General features: G+C 46.7%; 1 protein-coding gene across 7 annotated transcripts in view; it reads right to left on the bottom strand.

Moving 5' to 3' along the window:
* TPCN1 (two pore segment channel 1) overlaps positions 1-24381 on the bottom strand; it is an 89421-nt gene that overhangs the window by 61219 nt on the left and 3821 nt on the right. For all 7 annotated transcript variants that reach the window (XM_063913304.1, XM_063913298.1, XM_063913299.1 and 4 more), the window contains exons 2-3: positions 23153-23457; positions 22633-22742 (exon numbers count right to left, since the gene is read on the bottom strand). In XM_063913304.1, coding sequence (XP_063769374.1) covers positions 22633-22742; positions 23153-23258 — 216 coding nt within the window. In that variant the 5' untranslated portion in view covers positions 23259-23457. The remainder of the gene's footprint in view (positions 1-22632; positions 22743-23152; positions 23458-24381) is intronic.

The following is a 24381-nucleotide window of genomic DNA, read 5'->3' on the forward strand; positions in this document are numbered from 1 at the left end:
GGGTCTCAGAAGCGCACATTGTCCCAAATAATGGACACAGATACCGACACGGATTCAGACTCCAGTGTCGACTATGAGGAGGCAAAATTACGGCCAAAAGTGGCTAAGGGCATTCGATATAGGATTATTGCAATAAAAGATGTTTTGCATATCATGGAGGAACCCCCTGTCCCTGACAAGAGGGTACACATGTATAAAGAGAAAAAGCCTGAGGTTACTTTTCCATCCTCGTATGAGCTGAGCGAGCTGTGCGAAAAGGCTTGGGAATCTCCAGACAAGAGGCTGCAGATTCCAAAAAGGATTCTTATGGCGTATCCTTTCCCGCAAACGGATAGGATACGATGGGAGTCTTCTCCTAAGGTGGACAAGGCTTTAACACGTTTATCAAAAAAGATAGCGCTGCCATCTCAAGATACGGCTACCCTCAAGGATGCTGCTGATCGCAGACAGGAGGTTACCATGAAGTCCATTTACACACATTCAGGTATAATTCTTAGACCGGCAATGGCATTGGCCTGGGTTTGTAGTGCTGTCGCAGCATGGACAGACTCCTTATCTCCGGAAATTGAGACCCTAGATAAGGATACCATTTTAATGACCCTAGGGCATATAAAAGATGCTGCGTTATATATGAGGGATGCTCAAAGAGACATTTGTTTGCTAAGTTCCAGAATAAACGCTATGTCTGTTTCTGCTAGGCGAGTGTTATGGACCCGACAGTGGACAGGTGATGCAGACTCAAAGAGGCATATGGAGTCTTTGCCTTACAAAGGTGAGGAGTTATTTGGAGAAGACCTCTCGGACCTCGTCTCCACAGCTACGGCAGGTAAATCGAATTTTTTGCCTTACGTTCCCTCACAGCCTAAGAAAGCGCCTCATTATCAAATGCAGTCCTTTCGTTCGAATAAAAGCAAAAGAGTACGATGATCGTCCTTTCTTGCCAGAGGTAAGTGCAGAGGAAAAAAGCTGCACACAGCTAGTTCCCAGGAACAGAAGTCCTCCCCTGCCTCTGCAAAATCCACCGCATGACGCTGGGGCTTCCCTGGGGGAGTCCGCTCAAGTGGGGGCATGGCTTCGACTTTTCAGCCACATCTGGGTTCATTCACAGGTGGATCCCTGGGCAATAGAAATTGTTTCTCAGGGATACAAGCTGGAATTCGAAGAGGTGCCCCCTCGCCGGTTTTTCAAATCGGCTCTACCTGCGGCTCCCTCAGAGAGGGAGTTAGTGTTGAATGCAATACAAAAATTGTATCTTCAACAGGTAGTGGTCAAGGTTCCTCTACTGCAGCAAGGAAAGGGTTATTACTCAACCCTGTTTGTGGTTCCGAAACTGGACGGTTCGGTCAGACCCATTTTGAAGTTAAAATCCCTGAACTTATACTTGAGAAAGTTCAAGTTCAAGATGGAGTCGCTCAGGGCGGTCATCGCCAGCCTGGAAGGGGGGGATTTTATGGTTTCCCTGGACATAAAGGATGCATACCTTCATGTTCCAATATTTCCTCCTCATCAGGCGTTCCTGAGATTTGCTGTACAGGATTGTCATTATCAATTTCAGACGATGCCGTTTGGGCTTTCAACGGCCCGAGGATTTCACCAAGGTAATGGCGGAAATGATGGTGCTCCTGCGCAAGCGAGGGGGTCACAATTATCCCGTACTTGGACGATCTCCTCATAAAAGCGAGATCTCGGGAGAAGTTACTGGACAGCGTGTCTCTGTCTTTGAAGGTGTTACAGCAACACGGCTGGATTCTCAATATCCCGAAGTGGGTTCCTACGACGCTTCTGACCTTCTTGGGCTTGATTCTGGACACAGACCAGTAGAAGGTTTTTCTTCCAATGGAAAAAGCTCAGGAGCTCATGACTCTGGTCAGGAACCTAGTGAAGCCAAAACAGGTGTCAGTGCATCACTGCACTCGAGTCCTGGGGAAAATGGTGGCATCGTACAAAGCCATTCCCTTCGGCAGGTTCCATGCGAGGTCCTTCCAATGGGACCTACTGGACAAGTGGTCCGGGTCACATCTACAAATGCATCAGAGGATCACCCTGTCCCCCCCCAGAGCCAGGGTGTCTCTCCTGTGGTGGCTGCAGAGTGCTCACCTCCTAGAGGGTCGCAGGTTCGGCATTCAGGACTGGATCCTGGTGACCACAGACGCAAGTCTCCGAGGTTGGGGAGCAGTCACACAGGGAAGAAATTTCCAAGGTCTTTGGTCGAGTCTAGAGACTTATCTCCACATCAATATCCTAGAGTTGAGGGCCATATACAACACCCTACGTCAAGAGGAGGCATTACTTCGCAACAAACCAGTTCTGATTCAGTCGGACAATGTCACCGTAGTAGCTCATGTAAACCGCCAAGGCGGCACAAGGAGCAGGGTGGCAATGGCGGAAGCCACCAGGATTCTTCGCTGGGCGGAAAATCATGTAAGTGCACTGTCAGCAGTGTTCATTCCGGGAGTGGACAACTGGGAAGCAGGCTTCCTCAGCAGACACGACCTGCATCCGGGAGAGTGGGGACTTCATCAGGAAGTCTTCGCGCAGATCGCAAGTCGGTGGGGACTGCCCCAAATAGACATGATGGCGTCCCGTCTCAACACAAAGTTAAAAAGGTATTGCGCCAGGTCAAGAGATCCTCAGGCGATAGCTGTGGACGCCCTGGTGACACCGTGGGTGTTTCGGTCGGTCTATGTGTTTCCTCCTCTTCCTCTCATACCCAAGGTGTTGAGAATAATAAGACAGAGAAGAGTGAGAACAATCCTCATTGTTCCAGATTGGCCACGAAGGACTTGGTATCCGGATCTACAGGAATTGCTCACAGAAGATCCGTGGCCTCTTCCTCTAAGACAGGACCTGCTGCAGCAGGGGCCCTGTCTGTTCCAAGACTTACCACGGCTGCGTTTGACGGCATGGCGGTTGAATGCCGGATCCTAGCGGAAAAAGGTATTCCGGATGAGGTCATTCCTACGCTAATAAAGGCTAGGAAGGACGTGACATCAAAACATTATCACCGAATATGGAGAAAATATGTTTCTTGGTGTGAGGCCAGGAATGCTCCTACGGAGGAATTCCATCTGGGTCGTCTCCTTCACTTCCTGCAAACTGGAGTGAATTTGGGCCTAAAATTAGGCTCCATAAAAGTTCAGATTTCGGCCTTATCCATTTTCTTTCAAAAGGAATTGGCCTCTCTACCTGAAGTACAGACTTTTGTAAAGGGAGTACTGCATATTCAGCCTCCTTTTGTACCTCCGGTGGCGCCTTGGGACCTTAACGTGGTGTTAAGTTTCCTTAAGTCACATTGGTTTGAACCACTCAAAACGTGGAGTTAAAATATCTCACTTGGAAGGTGGTCATGTTGCTAGCCTTGGCTTCGGCTAGGCGAGTCTCGGAATTGGCGGCTTTATCACATAAAAGCCCCTATCTGGTTTTTCATGTGGATAGGGCGGAATTGCGGACTCGTCCTCAATTCCTACCTAAAGTGGTTTCATCCTTTCATATGAATCAACCTATTGTTGTGCCTGTGGCTACGCAAGACTTGGAGGATTCCGAGTCCCTGGATGTGGTCAGGGCTTTGAAAATTTACTTGGCCAGAACGGCTAGAGTCAGAAAAACAGAAGCACTATTTGTCCTGTATGCAGCCAACAAGGTTGGCGCTCCTGCTTCAAAGCAGACTATTGCTCGCTGGATCTGTAACACGATTTAGCAGGCGCATTCTACGGCAGGATTGCCGTTACCAAGATCGGTTAGGGCCCATTCCACTAGGAAGGTGGGCTCTTCTTGGGCGGCTGCCCGAGGAGTCTCGGCACTACTTGGTCGCGGTCAAACACCTTTGCAAGTACTATAAGTTTGATACCCTGGCTGAGGAGGACCTCCTGTTTGCTCAATCGGTGCTGCAGAGTCATCCGCATTCTCCCGCCCGTTTGGGAGCTTTGGTATAATCCCCATGGTCCTTACGGAGTCCCAGCATCCTCTAGGACGTTAGAGAAAATAAGATTTTAAACCTACCGGTAAATCTTTTTCTCGTCGTCCGTAGAGGATGCTGGGCGCCCGTCCCAAGTGCGGACTACTTCTGCAAGACTTGTATATAGTTATTGCTTAAAATAAGAATTTAAATACCGATAATTCTATTTCTCGTAGTCCGTAGTGGATGCTGGGGACTCCGTAAGGACCATGGGGAATAGCGGCTCCGCAGGAGACTGGGCACAAAAGTAAAAGCTTTAGGACTACCTGGTGTGCACTGGCTCCTCCCCCTATGACCCTCCTCCAAGCCTCAGTTAGGATACTGTGCCCGGACGAGCGTACACAATAAGGAAGGATTTTGAATCCCGGGTAAGACTCATACCAGCCACACCAATCATACCGTACAACCTGTGATCTGAACCCAGTTAACAGCATGATAACAGAGGAGCTTCTGAAAAGATGGCTCACAACAATAATAACCCGATTTTTTTGGTAACAATAACTATGTACCAGTATTGCAGACAATTCGCACTTGGGATGGGCGCCCAGCATCCACTACGGACTACGAGAAATAGAATTATCGGTAAGTAAATTCTTTTTTCTCTAACGTCCTAAGTGGATGCTGGGGACTCCGTAAGGACCATGGGGATTATACCAAAGCTCCCAAACGGGCGGGAGAGTGCGGATGACTCTGCAGCACCAAATGAGAGAACTCCAGGTCCTCCTAAGCCAGGGTATCAAATTTGTAGAATTTTACAAACGTATTTGCTCCTGACCAAGTAGCTGCTCGGCAAAGTTGTAAAGCCGAGACCCCTCGGGCAGCCGCCCAAGATGAGCCCACCTTCCTTGTGGAATGGGCTTTTACAGATTTTGGCTGTGGCAGGCCTGCCACAGAATGTGCAAGCTGAATTGTACTACAAATCCAACGAGCAATAGTCTGCTTAGAAGCAGGAGCACCCAGCTTGTTGGGTGCATACAGAATAAACAACGAGTCCGATTTTCTGACTCCAGCCGTCCTGGAAACCTATATTTCCAGGGCTCTGACAACGTCCAGCAACTTGGAGTCCTCCAAGTCCCTAGTAGCCGCAGGCACCACAATAGGTTGATTCAGGTGAAACGCTGAAAACCACCTTAGGGAGAAACTGAGGACAAGTCCTCAATTCCGCCCTGTCCGAATGGAAAATCAGATAAGGGCTTTTACAGGATAAAGCCGCCAATTCTGACACGCACCTGGCCCAGGCCAGGGCCAACAGCATGACCACTTTCCATGTGAGATATTTTAACTCCACATATTTAAGTGGTTCAAACCAATGTGACTTTTGGAACCCAAAAACTACATTTAGATCCCAAGGTGCCACTGGAGGCACAAAAGGAGGCTGTATATACAGTACCCCTTTCACAAACGTCTGAACTTCAGGGACTGAAGCTAGTTCTTTTTGGAAGAAAATTGACAGGGCCGAAATTTGAACCTTAATGGACCCCCATTTCAGGCCCATAGACACTCCTGTTTGCAGGAAATGTAGGAATCGACCTAGTTGAAAATTCCTCCGTCGGGGCCTTACTGGCCTCGCACCACGCAACATATTTTCGCCAAATGCGGTGATAATGTTTTGCGGTTATATCTTTCCTGGCTTTGATCAGGATAGGGATGACTTCATCCGGAATGCCTTTTTCCTTCAGGATCCGGCGTTCAACCGCCCTGCCGTTAAACGCAGCCGCGGTAAGTCTTGGAACAGACAGGGTCCTTGCTGGAGCAGGTCCCTTCTTAGAGGTAGAGGCCACGGATCCTCCGTGAGCATCTCTTGAAGTTCCGGTTACCAAGTCCTTCTTGGCCAATCCGGAGCCACGAATATAGTGCTTACTCCTCTCCATCTTATCAATCTCAGTACCTTGGGTATGAGAGGCAGAGGAGGGAACACATACACTGACTGGTACACCCACTGTGTTACCAGAGCGTCTACAGCTATTGCCGGAGGGTCCCTTGACCTGGCGCAATACTTGTCGAGTTTTATAAACATGTGGAAGACTTCTGAGTGAAGTCCCCACTCTCCCGGGTGGAGGTCGTCCACTCCCGGAATGAATACTGCTGACAGTGCTATCACATGATTTTCTGCCCAGCTAAGAATCCTTGCAGCTTCTGCCATTGCCCTTCTGCTTCTTGTGTCACCCTGTCTGTTTACGTGGGTGACTGCCGTGATGTTGTCCGAATGGATCAACTCCGGGTGACCTTGAAGCAGAGGTCTTGCTGAGCTTAGAGCATTGTAAATGACCCTTAGCTTCAGGATATTTATGTGAAGTGATGTCTCCAGGCTTGACCATAAGCTCTGGAAATTCCTTCCCTGTGTGACTGCTCCCCAGCCTCGCAGGCTGGCATCCGTGGTCACCAGGAACCAGTCCTGAATGTGCGGCCCTCTAGAAGATGAGCACTCTGCAACCACCACAGGAGAGACACCCTTGTGCTTGGTGACAGGGTTATCCGCTGATGCATCTGAAGATGCGACCCGGACCATTTGTCCAGCAGGTCCCACTGGAAAGTTCTTGCGTGGAATCTGCCGCATGGGATTGCTTCATAGGAAGCCACCATTTTTCCCAGAACCATCTCATTGATGTACCGAGACTTGGCTCGGTTATAGGAGGTTCCCGACTAGCTCGGATAACTCCCTGACTTTCTCCTCCGGGAGAAACACCTTTTTCTGAACTGTGTCCAGGATCATCCCTAAGAACAGAAGACGAGTCGTCGGAATCAGCTGCGATTTTGGAATATTGAGAATTCAATCGTGCTGCCGCAACACTACCTGAGATAGTGCTACACCGACCTCCAACTGTTCCCTGGATCTTACCCTTATCAGGGAATCGTCCAAGTAACGGATAACTAAAATTCCCTTCCTTCGAAGGAATATCATCATTTCGGCCATTACCTTGGTAAAGACCCGGGGTGCCGTGGACCATCCATACGGCAGCGTCTGAAACTGATAGTGACAGTTCTGTACCATAAACCTGAGGTACCCTTGGTGAGAAGGGTAAATTTGGACATGAAGGTAAGCATCCTTGATGTCCCGAGACATCATGTAGTCCTCTTCTTCCAGGTTCGCAATCACTGCACTGAGTGACTCAATCTTGAATTTGAACCTCTGTATGTAAGTGTTCAAAGATTTTAGATTTAGAATCGGTCTCACCGAGCCGTCCGGCTTCGGTACCACAACAGTGTGGAATAATACCCCGTTCCCTGTTGCAGGAGGGGTACCTTGATTATCACCTGCTGGGAATACAGCTTGTGAATGGCTTCCAAAACTGTCTCCCTGTCAGAAGGAGACATCGGTAAAGCCGACTTTAGGAAACGGCGAGGGGGAGACGTCTCGAATTCCAATTTGTACCCCTGAGATATCACCTGAAGGATCCAGGGGTCTACTTGCGAGTGAGCCCACTGCGCGCTGAAATTCATTGAGACGGGCCCCCACCGTGCCCGATTCTGCTTGTAAAGCCCCAGCGTCATACTGAGGGCTTGGCAGAGGCGGGAGAGGGTTTTTGTTCCTGGGAACTGGCTGATTTCTGCAGCCTTTTTCCTCTCCCTCTGTCACGGGGCAGAAATGATGAACCTTTTGCCTGCTTGCCCACGAAAAGACTGCGCCTGATAATACGGCGTCTTCTCATGTTGAGAGGCGACCTGGGGTACAAACGTGGATTTCCCAGCTGTTGCCGTGGCCACCAGGTCTGAAAGACCGACCCCAAATAACTCCTCCCCTTAATAAGGCAATACTTCCAAATGCCGTTTGGAATCCGCATCACCTGACCACTGTCGTGTCCATAACCCTCTACTGGTAGAAATGGACAACGCACTTAGACTTGATGCCAGTCGGCAAATATTCCGCTGTGCATCACGCATATATAGAAATGCATCTTTTAAATGCTCTATAGGCAATAATATACTGTCCCTATCTAGGGTATCAATATTTTCAGTCAGGGAATCCGACCACGCCAACCCAGCACTGCACATCCAGGCTGAGGCGATTGCTGGTCGCAGTATAACACCAGTATGTGTGTAAATACCTTTTAGGATGCCCTCCTGCTTTCTATCAGCAGGATCCTTAAGGGCGGCCATCTCAGGAGAGGGTAGAGCCCTTGTTCTTACAAGCGTGTGAGCGCTTTATCCACCCTAGGGGGTGTTTCCCAACGCACCCTAACCTCTGGCGGGAAAGGATATAATGCCAATAACATTTTAGAAATTATCAGTTGTTATCGGGGGAAAACCACGCATCATCACACACCTCATTTAATTTCTCAGATTCAGGAAAACTACAGGTAGTTTTTCCTCACCGAACATAATACCCCTTTTTGGTGGTACTCGTATTATCAGAAATGTGTAAAACATTTTTCATTGCCTCAATCATGTAACGTGTGGCCCTACTGGAAGTCACATTTGTCTCTTCACCGTCGACACTGGAGTCAGTATCCGTGTCGGCGTCTATATCTTTAGAACCCCTGACGGCCTATGAGACGTCTGGACAGGCACAAGCTGAGTAGCCGGCTGTCTCATGTCAACCACTGTCTTTTATACAGAGCTGACACTGTTACGTAATTCCTTCCAACAGTTCATCCACTGAGGTGTCGACCCCCTAGGGGGTGACATCACTATTACAGGCAATCTGCTCCGTCTCCACATCATTTTTCTCCTCATACATGTCGACACAAACGTACCGACATACAGCACACACACAGGGAATGCTCTGATAGAGGACAGGACCCCACTAGCCCTTTGGGGAGACAGAGGGAGAGTTTGCCAGCACACACCAGAGCGCTATATATATACACAGGGATAACCTTATATAAGTGTTTTTCCCCTTATAGCTGCTGTATCTTTAATACTGCGCGTAATTAGTGCCCCCCCTTTCTTTTTTAACCCTTTCTGTAGTGTAGTGACTGCAGGGGAGAGCCAGGGAGCTTCCCTCCAACGGAGCCGTGAGGGAAAATGGCGCCAGTGTGCTGAGGAGATAGGCTCCGCCCCCTTATCGGCGGCCTTATCTCCCGTTTTTCTATGTATTCTGGCAGGGGTTAAATTCATCCATATAGCCCAGGAGCTATATGTGATGCATTTTTTTGCCATCCAAGGTGTTTTATTGCGTCTCAGGGCGCCCCCCCCCAGCGCCCTGCACCCTCAGTGACCGGAGTGTGAAGTGTGCTGAGAGCAATGGCGCACAGCTGCAGTGCTGTGCGCTACCTTGTTGAAGACAGGACGTCTTCTGCCGCCGATTTTCCGGACCTCTTCTGTCTTCTGGCTCTGTAAGGGGGCCGGCGGCGCGGCTCTGGGACCCATCCATGGCTGGGCCTGTGATCGTCCCTCTGGAGCTAATGTCCAGTAGCCTAAGAAGCCCAATCCACTCTGCACGCAGGTGAGTTCGCTTCTTCTCCCCTTAGTCCCTCGATGCAGTGAGCCTGTTGCCAGCAGGTCTCACTGAAAATAAAAAACCTAAAACTAAACTTTTCACTAAGCAGCTCAGGAGAGCCACCTAGTGTGCACCCTTCTCGTTCGGGCACAAAAATCTAACTGAGGCTTGGAGGAGGGTCATAGGGGGAGGAGCCAGTGCACACCAGGTAGTCCTAAAGCTTTTACTTTTGTGCCCAGTCTCCTGCGGAGCCGCTATTCCCCATGGTCCTTACGGAGTCCCCAGCATCCACTTAGGACGTTAGAGAAATAAGGGTTATGTTATAGTTTCATCGGTTTTGGTCCAAAACTATGTTGTTTTTCATACTGTTAACTGGTTAGTTTAACACAAGTTATACGGTGTGATTGGTGTGGCTGGTATGAATCTTGCCCTTGGATTAACTAAAATCCTTTCCTCGTACTGTCCATCTCCTCTGGGCACAGTCTAAAACTGAGGTCTGGAGGAGGGGCATAGAGGGAGGAGCCAGTGCACACCCAGAGTCAAAGTCTTTCTTAAAGTGCCCATGTCTCCTGCGGAGCCCGTCTATTCCCCATGGTCCTTACGGAGTCCCAGCATCCTCTACGGACTACGAGAAAAAGATTTACCGGTAGGTTTAAAATCTTATTTTCACAGTAAGAACAAACACATACTTACACACAGACAGTTATAATGCAAGCCTGCTATTCCTACTGTATGTGAGAGGAGATACACAGAGAGGGAGACATACCAGCACACCCGGAACTGCACAGCCCCAGTGAGACTGTCAGCTCTGTATCACAATAACACTAATAAATGCAGTCCTGAATAGGCTCAGAATAGTGTACAACAGCGGCTCTCCCCCTTTAGCAACACCCTGTACCAGTTTCCAACGTGTCTGGGAGGTAGGAAGCGCTGAGTGTGTTCTGCTGATGGCTTCTGTAAGCAGAGGAAAGCACCAAACGCCGCTGGTCCCACTCTGAGTAAGCTCCACCCCCTCCAATGGCGCCAGAGCTATACACTATATTTATACTGGCAAAGTCTTCCAAAAAGCTTAAAACCTCACACAAGTGCTTGGTTAAGCATGTGTGTGCCAGTGTAGTCACGGGGGATCCTAGCGGGACCCCCCAGGGAGTATCCCGTACATCAGCCGCACTATGAAAATGGGCCCCCCTTAGCGAATGTGACACCTTCAGGTAGCGTTAGGGTTGTGTGGCGTGCTGCGGCAGCCAAGGCGCAGTGCCCCGCTGAACAAACAGCCCCTCAGGGTCTGCACCTCGCAAGGCTGGTGACCATCCTCCCCCCTAACTCCCACGGCGCAGGTACACTGTTGCCCAGAGTGCTTACGGGAAAAAAAAAAAAAGATTAAATGAAACTGAAGAAAACTCTCTGGAGCTGCATAGATTATGTGCATCCTCTCCTGAGGGCACTTTTTTCTAAACTGCCTGTGGGAGGGGGCATAGAGGGGATGAGCCAGCACACCCAGTGAAGAAAATTTACAGTGCACTGGCTCCTTTGGACCCAGTCTATACCCCATTGTACTAGTTTTCCCCAATATCCCTTATGGATGCTAGAGAAATCAGTATCAAGCGCCTGAAGCCAAGACATGACAGCTTGCTGGACTTCACACCATTAGTTGTGAATCGCCATCCACACAGGTGCTTCTTCAATTATTCCAAGTGATGGAAATCACTAACTCAAATGCAACTGTACTGTTAAATCAAACCTTCAATGCGGCATGAATTATGATCTGTGGTGGACGTGCCTGGCTGGTTGGATCGCTGCTCATCTTGAACATCTGCTCTCCCAATGTCATAGGCAGTGCACCAAACATGTTTCCGTGGCATGATGTTATCACTGTACATCTCGACAAGTTGGCGATAAATTTAAGCTGCTGATGTGCCCTTTAGATTCAGAAATCTGATCACACAACACACCTCAGTGTTTGACGTTTCCACCAGTCCCGCCATCGTACAACTAATGTTGGGACAGTATGACTGCTATGAGGCGCTGTCTAATGGCCGTGAGGGGGAGAACATCACATATGTGAGAAGCCTTGTTACCTTACTTCTTGAACCACCCTAATATATAGCTATATAAAGATTTTATATTTTTTATATTTATTGGTATTTTACCATAATGTATCCCACTGTTTGAGAAGAAGCACAGTCAGATTTATTACTGTGTTTAGGGTTATTGTTTCAATCTCCCAACTGACAGCTACTATTCTTACACCTTCTCCACCAGAGACTATTATCATTTAATAAAGTTATTTCGTCTAAAACAGACACATTACAAATAAAATTGAAACAAGTTTCCAGCTGAAAGTTATATGAACTAATAAAAGCAGATATTCGGTATTGTAGCAGACAGCGAGCATTACGTTTCCAGGAATCAGATCTCTCTACCATCTATGTTGTTATATGCTACATGAGCACCAGGAGAATACGCTGACATAGCTGGAATGGGTAACAGGTAAAAAACATCACATTGAAGCTACAAAAGAAATACTGTTATAAGGAGGAGGAGACCTCTGGTGTAAGATGACAGGGAAAGAGCTTCATTAACTGAAGTTAATTATTTGCCGAGTGTTATTTACTGCACTTTGCTCGGAAATTTTATTTCTGCATGAATGAACTCAGCTTTCCAGCTTGTGGGCTAGGGTATATTATGTGGGGTCTTCACTTGAAGACATATTAAATGTATAAATAACTACTATTCTATATGTGTCTCCAAAAACATTGGCGATCCCTCATCAAATAAGGCAAGTTCCTCCATTCAAAGCAAACAAGCAACGCAAAGATAGTGAAAAGGAAAAATAATGATTTCTGGCATAAATCGGACTCCCATTGTTTGGATCCTACCACTAGAAATTTTAGAGAAGTAGATTTTTATTATGTGCCCCGTGAAACATAAATGGGAGAAACGACTGTAAAAACATCACTGTCTTACATTCCAATAGTCATAAGAGTTATTTCACCCTCTTGTAACACTTGTGTTACAGCACATATCTAAAAATTACATATCCACTCTTTAAAAAGTTTTATTTATAATACACTGTCCGATTATATCTTACAGATATATCTTACCTGGCATCTGCTTTTAAGATAAAGGACTTATAGTTGTCAAAAAGACAGAAGGCCAAATGTAATAGGGTACAGGATTGCGTAACTGCAGAGATTTCAGCAAGTTATGCTGACCATACACTTGTGCGATGCCCCACGACGCGACATCGCGGGGCATCGCACCGGCAGTTCAGGTGCGATCAAATCGCACCTGAACTGACAAAGTGGTTACCATGCGATAGATCGCATGGTAATCACGTGATGGGCACGTCACCGCTGAGTGGGAGCGGCCTCTGGCCGCTCCTGTCAAGTGCCCATCGCAGTGCGATATATCTCATGTGGGTTTAAAACCACATGCGATCGCACTGCGATACGAGAAATATTATGTGCAGCACATAATATCTTGAGACGCGACATTCGACAGGCGTGCCCGCGCATCGCTTCTCAAGGTACCTAAAAATAAGATTTTACTTACTGGTAAATCTATTTCTCGTAGTCCGTAGTGGATGCTGGGGACTCCGTAAGGACCATGGGGAATAGACGGGCTCCGCAGGAGACAGGGCACTTTAAGAAAGAATTAGGAATACTGGTGTGCACTGGCTCCTCCCTCTATGTCCCTCCTCCAGACCTCAGTTAAGGAAACTGTGCCCGGAAGAGCTGACAGTGCAAGGAAAGGATTTTGGAATCCAGGGTAAGACTCATACCAGCCACACCAATCACACTGTATAACTCGTGATAAACTTACCCAGTTAACAGTATGAACAACAACAGAGCATCAGATAAACCTGATGCAACCATAACATAACCCTTATTTAAGCAATAACTATATATAAGTATTGCAGAAGAAGTCCGCACTTGGGACGGGCGCCCAGCATACACTACGGACTACGAGAAATAGAATTACCGGTAAGTAAAATCTAATTTTCTCTAACGTCCTAGTGGAGGCTGGGGACTCCGTAAGGACCATGGGGATTATACCAAAGCTCCCAAACGGGCGGGAGAGTGCGGATGACTCTGCAGCACCGAATGAGCAAACACAAGGTCCTCCTCAGCCAGGGTATCAAACTTGTAGAACTTTGCAAAAGTGTTTGAACCCGACCAAGTAGCTGCTCGGCAAAGCTGTAATGCCGAGACGCCTCGGGCAGCCGCCCAAGAAGAGCCCACCTTCCTTGTGGAATGGGCATTTACTGATTTTGGAGGCGGCAATCCAGCCGCAGAATGAGCCTGCTGAATCGTGTTACAGATCCAGCGAGCAATAGTTTGCTTTGAAGCAGGAGCACCCAGCTTGTTGGATGCATACAGGATAAACAGCGACTCAGTTTTCCTGACTCCAGCCGTTCTGGCTACATAAACCTTCAAAGCCCTGACTACATCTAGTAACTTGGAATCCTCCAAGTCACGAGTAGCCGCAGGCACCACAATAGGTTGGTTCAAATGAAAAGATGACACCACTTTTGGCAGAAATTGCGGACGAGTCCGTAATTCTGCCCTGTCCATATGGAAAACCAGATAGGGGCTTTTATGTGACAAAGCCGCCAATTCTGACACACGCCTAGCCGAAGCTAAGGCCAATAGCATGACCACCTTCCACGTGAGATATTTTAACTCCACGGTTTTAAGTGGCTCAAACCAGTGTGATTTCAGGAAACTCAACACCACGTTAAGATCCCAAGGTGCCACTGGTGGCATAAAAGGGGGCTGAATATGCAGCACTCCCTTTACAAACGTCTGAACTTCAGGAAGAGAAGCCAGTTCCTTTTGAAAGAAAATGGATAGGGCTGAAATCTGGACCTTAATGAAACCCAATTTTAAGCCCATAGTCACTCCCGACTGTAGGAAGTGAAGGAAACGGCCCAGCTGGAATTCCTCTGTAGGGGCATTCCTTAACCTCACCATAGGCAACATATTTTCGCCATATACGGTGATAATGTTTTGCCGTCACGTCCTTCCTAGCCTTTATTAGCGTAGGAATAACCTCATCCGGAATGCCTTTTTCTGCTAGGATCCGGCGTTCAACCGCCATGCCGTCAAACGCAGCCGCGGTAAGTCTTGGAACAGACAGGGCACCTGTTGCAACAGATCCTGTCTGAGAGGCAGAGGCCATGGGTCCTCTGTGAGCATTTCTTGCAGTTACGGATACCAAGTCCTTCTTGGCCAATCCGGAACAATGAGTATTGTTCGCACTCCTCTTTTTCTTACGATTCTCAGCACCTTGGGTATGAGAGGAAGAGGAGGAAACACATAAACCGACTGGAACACCCACGGTGTCACTAGTGCGTCCACAGCTATCGCCTGAGGGTCTCTTGACCTGGCGCAATACATTTGTAGCTTTTTGTTGAGGCGGGATGCCATCATGTCCACCTGTGGCAGTTCCCAACGACTTGTAATCTGTGTGAACACTTCTTGATGAAGTCCCCACTCTCCCGGGTGGAGGTCGTGCCTGCTGAGGAAGTGTGCTTCCCAGTTGTCCACTCCCGGAATGAACACTGCTGACCGTGCTTTTACGTGATTCTCCGCCCAGCGAAGAATTCTGGTGGCTTCCGCCATCGCCACCCTGCTCCTTGTGCCGCCTTGGCGGTTTACATGAGCCACTGCGGTGATGTTGTCTGACTGAATCAGCACCGGCTGGTTGCGAAGCAGAGGCTCCGCTTGACTTAGGGCGTTGTATATGGCCCTTAGTTCCAGGATATTGATGTGCAGACAAGTCTCCTGACTTGACCACAGACCCTGGAAATTTCTTCCCTGTGTGACTGCCCCCCACCCTCGGAGGCTTGCATCCGTGGTCACCAGGACCCAGTCCCGAATGCCGAACCTGCGACCCTCGAGAAGGTGAGCACTCTGCAGCCACCACAGAAGAGACACCATGGCCCTGGGGGATAGGGTGATCAACCGCTGCATCTGAAGATGCGATCCGGACCACTTGTCCAACAGATCCCACTGAAAGGTCCTTGCATGGAACCTGCCGAAGGGAATGGCTTCGTATGACGCCACCATCTTTTCCAGGACTCGTGTGGATTGATGCACCGACACCTGTTTTGGTTTTAAGAGGTCTCTGACCAGAGTCACGAGCTCCTGAGCCTTCTCCGCCGGGAGAAAAACCTTCTTCTGGTCTGTGTCCAGAATCATGCCCAGGGAAAGCAGACGCGTCGTAGGAATCAGCTGCGACTTTGGAATATTCAGAATCCAGACGTGCTGTTGCAATACTTCCCGAGAGTGTGCTACGCTGATCAGCAACTGTGCTCTCTGGACCTCGCCTTTATGAGGAGATCGTCCAAGTATGGGATAATTGTGACTCCTTGCTTTCGCAGAAGCACCATCATTTCTGCCATTACCTTGGTAAATATTCTCGGTGCCGTGGACAGACCAAACGGCAACGTCTGGAATTGGTAATGACAGTCCTGTACCACAAATCTGAGGTACTCCTGATGAGGTGGATAAATGGGGACATGCAAGTAAGCATCCTTTATGTCCAGAGACACCATAAAATCCCCCTCTTCCAGGCTTGCAATGACCGCTCTGAGCGATTCCATCTTGAACCTTTATCTTTATCATCTTTACCATCTTTATCTTTTCAGGTAAATGTTCAGGGATTTTGAATTCAATATGGGTCTGACCGAACCGTCCGGTTTCGGTACCACAAACATTGTGGAATAGTAACCCCTTCCCTGTTGAATGAGGGGAACCTTTACCACCACCTGCTGGAGATATAATTTGTGAATTGCCGCTAACACTATTTCCCTCTCTATGGGGGAAGCTGGCAGGGCCGATTTGAGGGGTGAGGGGGCATCACTTCGAATTCCAGCTTGTATCCCTGAGATACAATCTGTATAGCCCAGGGATCCACCCGTGAGTGAACCCACTTGTGGCTGAAATTTCTGAGACGCGCCCCCACCGACCCTGGCTCCACCTGTGGAGCCCCAGCGTCATGCGGTGGATTTAGTGGAAGCCGGGGAGGACTTCTGTTCCTGGGAACTAGCTGTATTGTGCAGCTTCTTTCCTCTACCCCTGCCTCTGGCAAGAAAGGATGCACCTCTGACTTTCTTGCCTCTTTGTGATCGAAAGGACTGCATTTGGTAATATGGTGCTTTCTTAGGTTGTGAGGGAATATATGGCAAAAAATTTGACTTCCCAGCCGTAGCTGTGGAAACTAGGTCCGAGAGACCGTCCCCAAACAATTCCTCACCCTTATAAGGTAAAACCTCCATGTGCCTTTTTGAGTCGGCATCACCTGTCCATTGCCGAGTCCACAGGACCCTTCTGGCAGAAATCGACATTGCATTTATTCTAGAGCCTAGTAGGCTAATGTCTCTCTGGGCATCTCTGATATATAGGACAGCGTCTTTTATATGCCCCAGGGTCAGTAATATAGTATCCTTGTCCAAGGTATCAAGTTCCTCAGATAAAGTATCTGTCCATGCTGCTACAGCACTACACATCCAGGCCGACGCAATTGCCGGCCTCAGTAGGGTACCTGAATGTGTATAAACGGACTTCAGGATACCTTCCTGCTTTCTATCCGCAGGATCTTTTAGGGTGGCCGTATCCTGTGACGGCAGGGCTACCTTCTTAGATAAGCGTGTCAAAGCTTTGTCTACCCTAGGGGAGGATTCCCAGGGTAACCTGTCCGCTGGCGGGAAAGGATACGCCATAAGCAACCGTTTGGAAATCTGCATTTTTCTATCTGGAGATTCCCAAGCTTTTTCACATAACTCATTTAACTCATGTGAAGGGGGAAAGCTCACCTCATGCCTTTTTTCCCCAAACATATAAACCCTCGTCAGGGACTGGGTTTTCCTCTGAGATGTGCAATACTTCCTTCATTGCTATAATCATGTAGCAGATGGCTTTAGCCATTTTAGGCTGCAACTTTGCATCATCGCCATCGACACTGTAGTCAGAATCCGTGTCGATATCTGTGTCAACAATTTGGGATAGTGGGCGCTTCTGAGACCCTGACGGCCTCTGCGCTGTAGGATCAGGCATGGGTTGAGACCCTGACTGTGCCAAGGCTTCAGCTTTATCCAACCTTTTATGCAAGGAATTAACATTATCATTTAAAACCTTCCACATATCCATCCAATCGGGCGTCGGCGGCGATCCCACATTCATTTGTACCAGCTCTGCTTCCACATAGCCTTCCTCGTCAAACATGCCGACACAAGCGTACCGACACACCACACACACAGGTGATGCTCTATTTGAGGACAGAACCCCCACAAGGCCTTTTGGAGAGACAGAGAGAGAGTATGCCAGCACACACCCCAGCACTATATGACCCAGGAATTACACAGTAACTTAGTGTTTACCCAGTAACTGCTGTATATACTGATTTTGCGCTAAATTTATGTGCCCCCCCCCCTCTCTTTTTACCCTCTTTCTACCGTGAATCTGCAGGGGAGAGCCTGGGGAGCTTCCTCTCAGCGGAGCTGTGGAGAGAAAATGGCGCTGGTGAGTGCTGAGGAAGAAGCCCCGTCCCCTCAGCGGCGGGCTTCTGTCCCGCGATTTTGTGTAAAATAATGGCGGGGGCTCATGCATATATACAGTGCCCAACTGTATATATGCCCACTTTGCCAAGAGGTCTCTAATTGCTGCCCAGGGCGCCCCCCCCTGCGCCCTGCACCCTACAGTGACCGGAGTGTGTGGGTTTAGTGTGGGAGCAATGGCGCACAGCTGCAGTGCTGTGCGCTACCTCATATGAAGACTGGAGTCTTCTGCCGCCGCTTTTGAAGTCTTCTTGCTTCTCACGCCGGCTTCTGGCTTCTGGCTCTGCAAGGGGGACGGCGGCGCGGCTCTGGGATCGGACGACCAAGGGTGCGTTCCTGTGTTCGATCCCTCTGGAGCTAATGGTGTCCAGTAGCCTAAGAAGCATGACCTATCCACAGTGAGTAGGGCTGCTTCTCTCCCCTCAGTCCCACGTAGCAGAGAGTCTGTTGCCAGCAGATCTCTCTGAAAATAAAAAAAATCCTAACAAAATACTTTCTATTTAGCAAGCTCAGGAGAGCTCACTAAAGTGCACCCAGCTCGTCCGGGCACAGATTCAAACTAAGGTCTGGAGGAGGGACGTAGAGGGAGGAGCCAGTGCACACCAGTATTCCTAATTCTTTCTTAAAGTGCCCTGTCTCCTGCGGAGCCCGTCTATTCCCCATGGTCCTTACGGAGTCCCCAGCATCCACTAGGACGTTAGAGAAATGTGCATACAATCCTTCGATTTCTCTCACAAATGTGGTCGAAATCGAAGGATAGCACCGATTATCTCATAAGTGTATGGGCACCATTAGTAGTCAAATAAAGCGGCAATGTTAAGTAAGGCAAAAACAGATTGCTGCTTTAAAGTTGCCAAAATCTCGTCAGTTTCAGAATCTGACACTCTATTGCATTTGGTCCTACTGTCTGGTTACTACGGGAAGCCAGCCATTCTGAACCAAACAAGCACTCCCAGGAAACGGCACAATTTATGCCACTACGCTATGAACGATGCAGAAGAAAGGTATTTAGGATAGGACTTTCTAACCACAATGTACTTTATTCCCTGAGATAGCTCTGAGGTCCCTCACCTATAGCACAACACGATTTTGCCAACATGCAAACTGCTCTTTTTTTAAAGTTGCTCTTAACACCCTATTTCAACTATGGAGGACACACAACAGCTTAGCTTGGTAAGGAGCTCTGCACTGTGTCCATGAATTATGTGCGACAGTTACATTGTCCATAGTGCAACCTTTTAATGTATTCAAATATAAACTTACAGATTCAAGAGTAAAATACATTAAACATTACTGTATTATAATGAAGTTTAGCTACTGAGCCAATAAGACTCTACTCTAGTCTCCAAACCTTCAAGCGTTCCCTGAAAACTCACATCTTCAGGCAAGTTTATCAAATTCTGAAACCGCTCACATAACCTTCATAAGCTTTCTCATCCAATTACATCCCCACTGTAGAGTCCACACATATCCTCACATATTTTCTTTACTTTCCCATCGTCCTGACCCCAGGCTAACATTGCTGGTGACCACATCATACAGCCCACCTAGAAACTTTGCAATCTGGTGGACCATTGTGCAATATTTAACTCTTATCCTTGTGTATCAATGCTTATATCAGTAAAAATTGCAAGCTTGTGAGCAGGGCCTTCCTACCTCTTTGACTGTGTGTTATTACCCAGGTCTGTTTTACCACTGTTGTTTCCAACTGGAAAGCACAAAGGAATTTGCTGAAAGAAACTGTTAATCAATAAATTAATAAATATTAAATTAGTTTTTCTTTCAAAAGTGATTATTGAATGTATATTTTTTTTAAATTTAAAATAGAATAAATTAATTGGGTCCTCAATATTGAGTCTAGGAAAAAAACACAAAAAAACATTGGGCTCAATTAATTGCAGTGTAAGTGCGTCTGTATGTCGCACTTTTGGTAGCGCCAGACTCACAGATTTTTCTACGCAGCCCCATAGGGCTGCAGACAAAAATCTCCAAGCCAGGGGTGAGATCGAGCCATGAGGGGGCGAATTGCAGTGCTGTTGTCGGAATTTACACACTGCTGTAACGGCAACTAGCCCCCTCCGTGGGTAATTGGACTGAGCACTTTTGTGTGTTTTTCTTTTTTTATTTAATGTGACTTTAATACATGATTTTTGTTTAAAAGCTAATTTTAGGTCACTAAACTCCAGCATGGATTATGGAAAATAATGGCCATATCCTTTACCAGAACTAAATTTATTGATTTTATTCTTGTTTTTAAGTTTTACAGAATGTACTAACTGTCATCAGGGAAATATCTGAAGAAAAGCACCAAAACTTCTAGACTGCACTTAAACTAGTGAGTAGAGGAAAAAAAGAAATTCAAATGCCAGCAAAGGGTGCAAATTGTTGCTGCGTTTAAATGCCGGTAACAGCACCGCATCTCACACCCGTCGCCAGCCCAGTCGAATTCACACAAAAGTGTTCTCTACCCTATGGGGTTGTGAGCAGTTTTGTGTGAGTTTGGGTAGCTGTTGCCGCGCTGATTCATCCGAGTGGATGTCTTCGCCCGCAATGGTCAGATCTGCTTTATTCCTTATTCTGACACATGTTTTTGTTGTGATACTGTTGTTTCTTGGGTTACAGAACTTAAAAGGAAATGTAAGAACAAAAGGAGAAGCTATTTTGTTTTCATTGTTTTTTGAGCACTCAAGGGATTTATATTAATCACAGTCAGGCTTACCATACTATCCCTTTAAACCGGGACACAGATGAATTACACAGGTTCTCTAGGTAATTAAAACCAGGTGAAGTCAGCCAGCCACAAAACCTCATGAGTGTCCCGGTTTAAAGGGATAGTATGGTTAGCATATTCATATTGCACTACAAAGAACATTTAGTCACTCACACAAGTCCCTGCCACTCTAGAGTACAGTCTAAACTTTCCATCACAACAAAAACACACACGTATATTCATTTTGGAATGTGGAAGAATCCCCACAGAGACATGGGGAAAAGAATATAAACTCCGCTAGAAGTACAAAAAAATAAATAAAAAAGTTTTGTAGTGCACCTCCTTATAACATCAATTTATACATACAAGACAATATAGAAAAATGTGGCACTTCTAATCTAACCATCGCCCAACACTGTTGGTCAGCAATAATAACCACTGTGCCACTAAGCTGCCCATTTGTAGTGGTCTTTATAAAGCACGACTCCACTGTACCAAAGTTTGCACCACTGCACAAAAAAACACAACAGGAAGTTTACATTACAGTTAATCATTTTTGATAAAGGAATACATTTACTAAGACTTCTAAAGAGGAAAGGTGGAAGCACTGCCTTTAGCAACCAGCTTCTAATATCCCTTTCATACATGAGAACCGGGAGTTTGCAGGAACTAGCAATCTGGCAAATTCCTGAGTCTCATCTCCGTGACCCTGGTCCTGGGTCGTATGCTTTCACACATGCAGAAATCCTGGGTTGCTGCACAATAACCCAGAATTTAGCAGCAGGTCAGAAAGCGGCATTATCATCATCTGCAGTCCCTCCAAAATGACCCCTTACACCAGGTACAAAATGCTCTGCTCCTGGACTTCCCACTTAATTTATGATTGCAGTCACGTTTATTGAAAACAACTTTCACATCAATCAATTAGCTGTACACAGGTAACTATAATCATACTTGCCTACCTGACCCTCTCCATGAGGGAGAAAATGCTCTGTTCCTGGACTTTCCTGGTAATGTATGATTGCCATCACCTGTGGTGAAACACCTTTCTTATCAATTAACTAGCTCACCACAGGTGATGGCAATCATACATTACCAGGAAAGTCCAGGAACAGAGCATTGTCTCCCTCATGGAGAGGGTCAGGTAGGCAAGTATGACTATAATCATAAATAAGTGGTAAGTCCAGGAGCAGAGCATATTGTACCTAGTGGAAGGGGGTATTGTTAAATTTATCTAGTACAGTGTTAGTCAACACCAGTCCTCAGGATCCCTAACAGGTGTATTACCAACTATCACATCTGAAAGATCCACATGTGACCTGGAAACATTAAATGTTTGGGATTCCGTGGACCAAGTTTGAGAACCACTAATCTAGTACATTCCAGAAACTGATAACTAGAATCTGATTGGTTGCTATGGGCAACACCTCCAAGTTTCCTTATGGCCCATACACGGTGAGATTCGGGCTATGCCCGATTCTCACTATGTGACAGGGGCTAGGTCGGCACATAATCAGTATCACAAGCACACTCATTATGTGCTTGCAATACTGACTATGTGCGATTTTGGCTAAGTGTCAATTTTGACTCTCTCTTCTATAGATAGTCAAAATTGACTTGCCTGCACTGTCTATCTATTCTTGCGCGGGACCGCGCATCGGCATCCAATCGGGATTTCAAAGTGACTTTCACCTTGCGATCCGCACTAACTTTTCTTACAATTTTGACTATATAGTCAAAATCGTAAGAAAAAAATCTCACCATGTGTACACACCATTAGATATTTTAGACAATCTCCCCTATGTCTGATACAACCTATCCAGCTAGCCTTCAAGTTCCACAAACAAAATCAGGGCTGCCCAAGTGCTAAACTGGGAATATATGCCTAAATATTTATGAAATGATTTAGTAAAGAACAATTTTGTGGCCACATTATATTAATTGGCTCAATCTTATGAATATGTATTAAAAACATACTTGTAACCCTCCTAACACTTTTGCCTTAACTTTAAGCTTCTACCAACCTGGAGGTAAATGGAAGCCTCCTGATATCGGTTCTCCCAGGTCTGATCTAAATCCTCTGGCACATATACTTGCTCCATGGTGTCTGTGTGGCATTCATATCCATCTATAGCTGCAAGTCAAGTTTCAGAGACTATTACACATCACAAAAAGGAGAAACGAGGCATGTAGTCAGTAATACATTTAGCTTTGTTACACATTAATAGAACATGCTTTTTAAACAGAGATACACATGCAATTTTTTTTTTACATTTTACTTTAAATAACCTGAAAATACTGAATAATAAATTTACTAGGAAGAAATCTGGAAAACATTTGCTCTATGAAGTCCTTGCAAAAAATACTTATGAATTGTTTATCTTGGAATTGAAAAACACATGCACAGAAAAAAACAAAAAAAATCCACCCTTGAGTTTAGACTGCAATTGAATGTCAAGGCTATCCTGGGAGAGAACGAAATGAACCTTGATTAAACATGCACGGCCACTAACATACTAGATTAAGCATACAGAGACATCTCACCCAATGGTACATCACTGTTATTGTCCTCAGCAGGAAGCTCAGCGCAACCTCCATTTTCCTCCAACGTGAGCAAGAGCGGCTCATCATCTTCTGGCTTTCCAGCCATTTCCAAGCTCTTCCAGCAACCCTTTCCCAAGGGTCCGGCTAACTGGTGACTATGTCACTTTCATCTGTTAACTATGCCATTCATCCGACAGAGTAGAATAATATGAGAAAGCCACGCATGGAGAAAAGCACCTTTCAATGAGTTAGCCTGCAGACTAGCACCTTCATCATCTCAAGTGATCAATCAGAAACCAGAGGTGCTGCAAATGACAAAATTAGTGTCCTATTATGGCACAATAATGTTAATATATATATATATATATTTATTTATTTCTTTTTTATGAACAATAGTCATGGAATCAAATAGTTCACAAAAATATGAAAAAAAAAATCCTCATACATCGCACCCAATATCACAACCAAAATGTGTGGGTTTTACCCCATCACTGGTATTACCCATATTTAATCTTTACATGATCTCCATAGCTACTAAAAAGACATTGGGATAATCTCACTCTCCACAGGTCTATTATGACAATGCCACACTTAGTACATTAGGAAAAGTTCACACACATTGGTTAGGAAAACTTCATACAACCTTACATGTTCATCTTGTCAGCTTCTAACCTTCTCCACGTCTACATGTCCTCACTATCATTCATACAATTCAAATTGAAACTTTTTTTCTTTCCTCCATTGTCTCATATTTACCAGATGCCCCACAATATTTTTTAATCCATGGGAAAAGGCTTTTGGTTTTGAAACGATACATGTGCATGGGTAACATAGGACCTGATTCAGGTTTGTTAGCAAAGCAAAAACTCACACCACTGGGCAAAACCATGTTGAACTGCAATTGGGGAAAATGTAACATGTGCAGAGAGATTTAGATTTGGAGGGGTTATAATGTTTCTGTGCAGGGTACATACAGGCTGCTTTTGCATGTAGCCACAAATGTTATGGGCCCTACAGACTCTGCGATGTGCCGCCGAGCTGCCCGACCGCCCATACGGCAGACGGGCGACCCGGCGGCAGTGAAGTTACATCACTCCCCCCGTCACCCGGCTCCGTAGACGTGCAGGCAAATATGGACCATCTCGTCCATATTGGCCTGTATCCACAGCCGACGGGGCATCAGCGATGAACAAGCGCGGGGTCGTGCATCGTTCATCGCTGGTGCCTCC

The sequence above is a fragment of the Pseudophryne corroboree genome, chromosome 1, assembly GCF_028390025.1.
Source record: "Pseudophryne corroboree isolate aPseCor3 chromosome 1, aPseCor3.hap2, whole genome shotgun sequence".
NCBI lineage: Eukaryota > Metazoa > Chordata > Amphibia > Anura > Myobatrachidae > Pseudophryne > Pseudophryne corroboree.